This window comes from Cannabis sativa, chromosome 9, assembly GCF_029168945.1.
Source record: "Cannabis sativa cultivar Pink pepper isolate KNU-18-1 chromosome 9, ASM2916894v1, whole genome shotgun sequence".
NCBI lineage: Eukaryota > Viridiplantae > Streptophyta > Magnoliopsida > Rosales > Cannabaceae > Cannabis > Cannabis sativa.
Window position 1 is genome coordinate 55,995,268 of NC_083609.1, and position 10,153 is coordinate 56,005,420.

The 10,153-nt window shown below is 26.7% G+C and overlaps 1 protein-coding gene across 1 annotated transcript; it reads left to right on the top strand.

Moving 5' to 3' along the window:
* The first annotated feature begins 4,561 nt into the window (after window positions 1–4,561).
* Window positions 4,562–7,136, top strand: LOC115722062 (uncharacterized). The gene is made up of 5 exons (XM_030651177.2): window positions 4,562–4,832; window positions 4,985–5,184; window positions 5,279–5,381; window positions 5,618–5,791; window positions 6,599–7,136. The coding sequence occupies exons 1-5, from the start codon at window positions 4,667–4,669 to the stop codon at window positions 6,892–6,894; spliced, it is 939 nt and encodes a 312-aa protein (XP_030507037.2). The 5' UTR covers window positions 4,562–4,666; the 3' UTR covers window positions 6,895–7,136.
* The last annotated feature ends 3,017 nt before the right edge of the window (window positions 7,137–10,153 follow it).

Consider the following 10,153-nt stretch of genomic DNA (forward strand, 5'->3'; position numbering starts at 1 on the left):
TTTGTTGACAACCTAAAAGAAACGTAAGAACAACATAAAATTTATCTCAATAAAAAAAAATAACTACAAATCACTTATACCATGACAAATAAACACATACTCAATTTGATCTTTGTTGAACAACTAAATCTCTATGTACAAATAATGAATAATAACCTGAATTTAATATGAAATTTAAATAATTAAGCATCAACACGTTGTGTCAACTCAAAAAAAACTAAAATAACACGCAAATAATTTAGAAAAAAAAATAATTTAAAATAACTATAATGGAGATTCTTTGTGTCTTAGATTAAGTGACAAGTAATTTTTCTATTTTTTTTTTCAAGTGGGGGTGGGAGCTGAAAGGTGAGTACTATTGAATTAGCTTAATAAATTTTTTAATGCGTGTGGATGCAAATAAATTTTATGTAATATTTCAAATACAATCAGTTGGACCCAAATCATTTTTAGCATATAAATTTATATTTTTAAAACTATAGATAAAAATAATAATATAAAAAAAATCAACTATAGAATACTAAAATAGGATAGGACCTCCACTTCTATATGATTTTTATGGTGCTTAGCCATTTGAGATTCAACCTTCTCACCAAAAAAAATATTTTCAGAAATAAGAAGGCTTCCTTCTTCAATTACAGTTAGCTTTGAAGGTTAAAAGAAATTTTTTACCCATAACAAGAACAATTTTGGAATTTTTTTTTAGCCTTTTTGAAAAAAAAATATAAAAAAAGGGGAAGATGAACTAGAACTAGTTACAACTATAGGTTGTAAACAATGTATGTGAAATTGGTATATATTAACTATATAAAGTGATTTTTAAAAAAAAAAATAAAAAAGGAGAAGAAAAAGTTGATATGACGTGCTTGTAGAGAGTAATTATATTGAGAGAAAGAATGTACATAGAAAATAAACAAAAAAACAAAAAGTGGGGAGAGAGAGATAGACAAAAATTTTGATGTAAGTCCAAATCGTAAAAATGTAATTAATGAAAAGTTAAAAAGTAATGATGTAAATAATGAACTGTACAAAAGAAAAAAATACCGAACACAAATAAAAATGTAAAATACTTTACACTTTAGTCATGAGTTGTAAATTTTCCAATGAAGAACCAAGGAAAGAGAAACAGAAAATAAAAAAAAAAAAGAAAAAAAAAAGAAAGGAGGAGTTATGGAAGTGGTGGAGTGTAAGAAGAGAGAAAACCATGACATAAGCATAGGGATAGGTATATTTGTAATTATGAAACTTTTGAAAATGTAAAATTGAAAAATAAAACTTGTATAAAAGTTTAAATAACCCAGTATTGACAAAAAAGTAAAAAAAGGACAAAAAAGGACATCAAGTGTAAAAATCTCTAAAAAAAATAGAAAAGATTTTGGTGAGCACATGGTGCCACTTAGCCAAGTCAAGAATAGCAGAATCAATCACTATAAATTTTAAAAAGTTAAAATAATTACAACAAAAATAAAAAAAAAAAAAATAGTTAAACAGTAACAAAAAAACCGCCAATTTAGTAGAATTGTTTGTCTTCCATAGTAAATATTTGTGTAGTATTAGAAATTATAAATAGAATTAGTAGGTGTTTATCTTGCTAAACTAATTTTTTCTCTTTAGAATTTGGTGGCTAGAATTACTAGAGTTAATCATGTAAGTCGTAGAACTTAATTTTTACTCAGGCTTAATGAGAAGTTTCATTCATTCAAAAAAGAATTTTACCTCAAAAATAAATCCGTCTCTACTAAAATCGTACCAAACATAATTTTAGTTTTACATTTTTATTCTCAAGAACTCGACTTTTTGTAACAAATACCCCATTAAATAAGCATTAATTAACATGTTATGCTATATTATGTGTGGAAAATTATACTCGTGATAGGAACATTTGTAGCATGTAAATGTAATGAACTTTTTTTCAAAATAAAAAATAAAAAAAGTTTTTTTTTTTTTTAAGTTAGTGCTAATTGTAATAATCCACCAAACGAACGTTGACTTGGTTAATTATCATTTGAATTAAACGGTCGATAAATCCAGCTGTCAACAATGGGCCTCCACAACCTCTCAATTGGATTTTGATTGGACTCCAAAATAAACACTTCTTTTTAAAACTTGTCAGCCCAATCCGGCCCATTATCATCCCCACCGTTAGATTACATAATCAAGTCCAAATGGGCCCACACAGACTCCCGAACCAAACAATTCTCAGCCGTCGGATTAAAAATGAATCAATTGGAGACCGCTCGAAATACAATGCAATTGGAGAGACAGAAGTTGGACCATTCAAACTTTCATCCTCTGAGAAAAAAGGCTGACCCCACTTCCCTTAGTGGGCCCCCATGAAAAACCCACCCAAAAGAAAAATTCTTCTTCTTCTTCCTCTTTCTTTCTTCTATTCTATTTCTACCCCTTTTACAATGGGCCCCCACCAAAGGCCAGCATGCCAAAAATATTGGGTCCCACAAAGCTGAATGTGTGTGCTTGTTTGGCCAACATGAAAATTTTTTGGCCAAAAATCTTTGATATGACCCCACAGTACCAAGAATTGTGCAAACAAAAAAAAATATTTATGTCATTAACAAAAATACTCAAAAGATAAACGGTTGGTAACCAAATCAGAAAGAAAGAAGGGCAAAAATGAAAAAAGAAAAAGCTGAAATTTGAATTGTGTAAACTTAGTCAGGCATGTCTTTCTTTCTTTACCTTACAATATCTGCTTTAATTTTTATTTTTATTTTTTTTTTTGACATGGAAATTGAGCAATAGTATGATAACCTTTGTAATTATTTAGTCCCCCATATTTTTAAAAAATACACTGCACCAACTAAAAGAGAAAAATAAAAGTGAGACTATATTTCTCATATCCCAAGAAAAACCACTTTTCTTATCTTTCTCTACTCTTGCCGTTGACTGCCCTAGCTACTCACTCATATCATATATTCTTTCTTTCTTTCAAAATTACTATTATTATTATTAATTATATTGTTATGAAACACACTTCTTCAAATGTGTAAGAAAACATCTAATATCGGATATCACAAATATGCTAAATGGAGTATCACTTTTAGTATATTTTTTTTTCAGCTTCAATGAATGAAAAAACAAGAATATTAATTTGTACAGTAATAGAAATGTTAAATAATATTTTAAATTTTGTGTTTTGTAAAAATTATCGATTCAATATCAATTTTGTTAAATGATAAATCGAACCATGTACAAAATTAATACATGACCTTATTTTTCTTTGACCAAACTGATGTCTATGACCAAAATAATTACATTTTTTTATGAGTAATTTGCGGCAAAACCCCCTCAACTATCAATTTACTTACAAAAAACCATCCAACCTCATATTTTGGTGGGAAAACCCTCCAAAGTACTGTTTCGTTTACATTTTTAAGGTGCCGTCTATTCAGCCTCATTAAGTCCTAATTTTGCCCACGTGGCAATGACACGTCACTAAAAAATTATCCTACATGGCTATATTTTACAAAATAAAAATTAAAATAAAACAAAAAATTTAAGAGTAATTTGCGGCAAAACTCCCCCAACTATCAATTTACTTGCAAAAAACCATCCAACCTTAAAGATTTTTGGATGGTTTTTTGCAAGTAAATTGATAGTTGAGGGAGTTTTGCCGCAAATTACTCTTAAAGTTTTATTTTTATTTTGTAAAATATGGCCACATAGGATAATTTTTTAGTGACTTGTCATTGCCACGTGAGCAAAATTAGGACTTAACGAAGCTGGACAGACGACACCTTAAAAATGTAAACGGAACAGTACTTTGGATGGTTTTCCCACCAAAATATGAGGTTGGATGGTTTTTTGCAAGTAAATTGATAGTTGGAGGGGTTTTGCCGCAAATTACTCTTTTTTTATATTTGGTCCTATTAAAAACTAGTTTCAAGTTATTTTTTTTAAAATAAAATTAAGGAAAATTAAGCTACATTTCAAAAAATATTGAGTGTGATTTTTCATTTAACAAAATAGAAAGTCTAATTAATTAGTTTTGTAAAATACAGAATTTAAAATAATATTTATTAAAAAATAATAATAAAAAAATAGAAAATAAAATAAAATTTAATAGGTATTCATTTGTTGGAACAATTTTTTCTTCTATTTTTTTAATGAGCATTGCTATTAGGCATTAGTGGTGCCTAGCACTTTCTCGACATGTCGCGTTGCGATTGGCTAGTGATACTTTCTAAAAACTATTATATTAAATTATATGAGACCCGATACTTGGTTGGACCAATAGCGATATTGACACATAAGAATGTGCTAGACACCACTTATGCCCTTTAGCATTTCTCTTTTTTAATAAAATAGTTAATTTACCAAATAAAAAAGTCATTCCATCCATACTTTAAAATACAATAGAAATAATAAAATTGATTCTTTTCTATTCCATTTCATTTTATTACCACCAGACAAACACACAACCTAAGCATTAAACATTTTAAGATACCACAATATACTTTTACCATTATTGTCATTATTACCTTTTCCTTTTCTTCTTCTCCTTCTCACTTTCTTTTTCCCATGTTGCATATAAATATATATAGAAGCATAATAGATAGATAGAAAGAACACTAAAACACCCCCCATTATTTTTCTCCATCCATCCATCCTAACCAAATATTTTGTTGTCGTTTCAACTAAAACTAACATGAATGATCACCAGTTTCATCTTCCAATGTCGTTTTTCAACAACATTAATATTACAAATAACAATAATAATAGTAATAACTCTTCCCAAGGTTGGGATCATCATCATCATAACAACAACAACAATTTCGACAGCCTTGGATTTCTCAACACCAACATGTCTTTTGGTAATTTCACTCTTCCATCTTCTACTAACTTTTCACTGTTTAATTTTGTCTCTTTCTCCAACTTACTCACTATTTATATTCTTCTCATATTTATATTTATATGTATATATCTCTCTCTGTTTATAACTCTCTCTGTTATGTTATATTTGCAGATATGAGTGAGAACAGTTCATTTCTTTTGTCTCCTAATTTATTAAGCTCAGAAATATTAGAAGTAGAAGAAGATGATGATGTTTTTTCAACTGGTTACTTAGAAGATGCCTTGTTTGAATTCACTGAAAAATCAAAGAGAAGACGTTTATTGGTTTATACTGATCATAATCATCATCATCATGAAAATCTTCTCTCTAAGGTACTAATTATAATTATAATTAATTTACATTATTATTATTATATAATAATTAATCAATTAATCTCAACTTAGGTTTTTTATTTATATTTTACAGAGTTACTTGGACTCATCAGCAGCATCATCATCATCAATATCTAATTGGGAAATTATGTCATCTCATGATCACGAGAATAATTTTAATTTCATGACTCATAATGGTCAGTATTTATATAATGTGTATTATTACTATTTTTTAAAAAAAATTTAGTTGCTCTGCTCTATAGAGTTTGGTGTTGCAATTTAAGTTGTTCATTGCTACGTGGATTTTTATAAAATACAAAAAAAAAAAAAAATTACTTTAAATATAAAAATGAAAAAAACTCTTATTATTATATGTGTTTAATTTTGTATAATAACATATTAATTATATTTTTAATTTTGGTAATAATCTCAGGTGGGATAATTTTAAACAGAGAGGAGATGAAAACAGTATCATCCATATCAGAAGAAGAAAAATCATCACTTGATTCATCTTCATCTTATTATTCTTATACTAAATTATTAGATTCAGCTAATAATAACAGCAACAACTCCATCTCTGACAAAGAGAACAAGTACCCTTCTTCTGGTAATTAATTTTAATTTCAAAACATACATTTTCTCACTGTTATTAAATAATAATCATTAATTTTTAAATTTTTATATATAGGACAGTACTGCTTGTACTACAGAGTATAAATTATATAACACTATAATTACCATTATATTATTAGACAGTGTTTTTTGGTGAATAAAAAGTCAGCAATGATCAACAGCTAGCACCAACTTGTAGTACTCATGAAAAAAATACAAAATTATCAAAAAAAAAAAAAATACACACTTAAAATAATTTTTAATTATTTTTGTTTGAAAATATATAAACAGTTAATTTTACAAGACTACAGTTATATATTTCACTAGTTAAAGTTAGGAGTCTTCACTTGCTTATGAATACTATACATAATACATTTTGAAATAATAGATACTGTATTTTTTAATTTAAAGAATTGTTGAAAGGGCATCAAAATTTAATTTTAATTTTACGGTATAATTTAGTAGTTTTACATTTATTTTTCAGGTTTGAAAAAGAGGTTTCAAAGTTGGAATCCACTTCTAATATATAGAAAAATATATATAAAATAATACTAAATTACATTAATAATAATATATATGTCATACAATTAATTTTTTTAAATGTTGCAACTATAATAAATATTGTTATATTATAATAAAAAAAATAATTTAACATGTATTTTTTGAAACAAAAGGAAAAAAAAAGTTAAAATAAAATATTGTGATTAAAACTCATTTTTAATTAAAAAAATCAATAATTTTCATCAACATATAATCTGATTATCATAATTCCATAATGATAAATATTAATAAACATGTGCAGATAGTAGTAGTGGTGGTGAAAATGAAGAGAGAAAGAAAAGGGTGATAAAGAGGGTGGCATACCCATTCGCGGTGGTGAAGCCGGGAGGAATAGAGGGTGAGGTGACCTTAAACGATATAAACGAGAGAATCTTGATGCCACCGACCAGACCAGTCAAGCATCCGGTCGGTGACTTCGCCTGTCGACCATGTGTGTCTCCACATGGTCCAGGCCTTTCTGGTAAAGCTGTTGTTGCTCTCACAAAAATTCAAACTCAAGGTAGAGGCACAATCACTATTATTAGAACTAAAGGTTAATTTAATTAATCCATATTATTATTACTTAATTACTATATGATCTTAATTAATTAATCAATTAATTAAAGGGAAAACTCCCTCCTTCTACCCTAATTCCTATCTCCCTCTTTTAAATATATAGAAGCTCATTAATTAGCATTTTTCTTCTTCTTCTCTATGTATCCTCATTAATTTTCTTTCTATCAAACATGTGTATATATCATGATCAAATTATGTGAATGTATCTACTAATTAATTATATATATGTGGGGTTAATTATTTACACTATATTTTATTATTCTCTCATATTATACATATTTATTGTTATTATTTTTAATTTCCTAATGATGATACTTAGTGGCATAATGGTTAATTCAACATTTTTTTGAACTAGATAATAACTCAAGGGATTAGTTGCATGAATATTGACTATTTAAATAGTGACATAATTTTCCTTTTTCAAAAGAAGTAATGAAAAAGAAAATCTCACAACTCTCCAAGATTATTGGTCTCTCTCTCTCTCTCTCTCTCTCTCTCTCTCTCTCTCTCTCTCTCTCTCTCTCTCTCTCTCTCTCTCTCTCTCTCTCTCATGGTTTGGTATTAAGGGCCAGTTTGGCACAGCTGTGCTGTGGGGAAAAGCAGCTGTAGCTGTGCTGTGGGAAAAAGCAGCTGTAGCAGAACTGTGGAAAAAAGCTGAGCTGAGTGTTTGGTAAATTATAATTTTTAAAGTGCTGTGAATTGTTAAGATTCTATTACAATAATGATAATATTTTAATCTAGTTCATTATAATTACAAATATATATAAAAAAATATGTTATATAAATTTTTTATTTTTTTATATATTTTTAATTATTTTTTTCTATAGTATAAATTTATATGCATTTGATAAAAATAATTTTTAATATTTTTAAATTATATTTTTATCACTTGCAAAAGATAAAATTGTAGTTTATAAGAAACATAAATTGATATTATTTGTTAATAATAAAAATATAAATATAAAATATTTTTTAAAATAAAATAAAAAATTAGAAATTTAAATATTATTTATTTTTAAATATTTTTTCATTTAAAAAATATTTTTATTTTTATAATATATAATAAATAATTAAATAAATTTTTAGTAAAAATAATTTATTATAAAGTCTTTTAATCAAAACAGCTTTTTCTAAAAGTTGGGTTGTACCAGCTTTAGCTTTTAGCTGTAGCTTTTCCATAATTTCTTCAATAAGCTGTTTTTTAACTGCTTACCAAACACCTTTTTGTCACAGCTTTTTTGAAAAGCAGCTTTTAGCTTTTCCAAAAGCTGTGCCAAACGGGCCCTAAATATGTATCATTTAGATAAATGCCAAAGAAGAGGAAGAAGAAAAAAAGTCACAAGAAGTTGTGGCCCCTTAAAATAACTGATCATGAAGAGAGAAGACATGGACTTTTTATTATTTTTGAACTAACAATTTTGAAAAAAAGTCTTCTATTTGGAAAATAAAATATGTACCAAAAACTTTTTAGCAAACAATTAATAATGTAAACTATTAAATGGTTTTGGTAGTTTTTGTATGGAAGGTAGCATAATGGACCTTTTCTATTAAAAATTAGGATTTGGTAACGATGGATCAATTTCATGCCGACAGCTGCAAATAATAACAAAAATTTTTTGATCACTTTATTTATTTATTTTATGTGAAAAAAGAGATCACGTGGTACAGATTTTTTCTCCACTCCACGTGTTAGCTATAAAGGTCTTATATTAAACTTCAACCTACTTTAATTGAGTTATCAATAGTCACCTTTAGAGTTTTTATCACACATATGACACCACCTCCAGCAAGGATTAAACCTTTCTTTAATTACTTTTAAAAAGGATTGGAGTGGGTTTCGAATCCCTTGACCCAAACAAGTAAGGATGCCAATAAGATAAATTCTTACTACTACACTACACAACACATTATTTTTTTGGTCACTTTATTTTATTTTATATATATGACCCCAAAAAAGGGGTGATGAATTTTAAAAGGGAATAAGTGGAAAAACAAAAATAACCATTAAGAAGATCCCCAGTGTGAAATGGATCTTAATTACAACAAGCACATGGAAATTAATTGTATTCTAATAATTAGTTACTAGCTATAGCTAAATAATATAATATTTAATTTTCTTAAGAAAAATATAATGTTTCTTATTTAAGTATGCATCTATGTACAACTCTTTGGTTCATGTGTAATAGTGTTAGAGAATTTTATATTAATAATGTATGAAATAAGTGGTATGTGTGGGCTACTTTTTTTATTGTCAATTAATATTGAGATACTACCACATATAACGAGTATCTAATCTAATTCCAAAAACTAATATAAAAAGAAAAGCCAAAAGAATTATTTGTGATTGAATTGTGCAAGATAAATGAGTAAAAAATAGCAACTATCTTGAGGTGGATGTTAGAGAGTCTCACATTATGTATAAAAACTAAATACAATACCTAAAACACATGAACTACTACTTTCATTGTCAATTAATTATGAGATAGAATCTCATGCACTTTACTATATACTCACTTATTCTTACTTCCTCAACAATACACTTCTCCATATTCTAACAAATAGTGTTTTTTTAGCAGATTAATTATATTAAAGTACTATTTATTGAATAATATTAGCTAGTGATACTTTTTGTTTTTTAATTAGAAAAGGAAAAACCCAAAAGAGCAACATGCAATCTAGAAAAATGATAGTCAATAATGGATATATTATATATACGATGAAACATTAGATATACAATATATATCTAAAATATGAATCCAAACAAAACATTAAAAATAGTAATTTGACATCATTTTTAAAATAGTGGATTTAATGCCAATTTAAATAGATATGAATAATTAAAAAATTGCCACATCAATATCAATATATGTATATATACTAAAAAATATATTTTAATGATAACTTTTTAATCACAATACAAAATTTTTGTAATTAAATGTAATTTTTAATTAGAATAAAAATTTACTTGTGACAAAAATATAATATTTAAATATAAATTGTCACTAATTTAATTTTAGTCACAATATTACTAGAAGTACATTTAATCACGAATCATAATTTTTGTAACTAATACATTTAGTCACGAACTTTTTTATCACGATATAAAAGTATTATAGTTAGTCACGAATTTTTTATTTTTAGAAATTTTTGTGCGATTAAAGTAAGATTTTTTACATACATATTTTGGAAGGAGATATCTTAACACTGATATATATAGAAGAATTGAGGATTTGAACTTGAA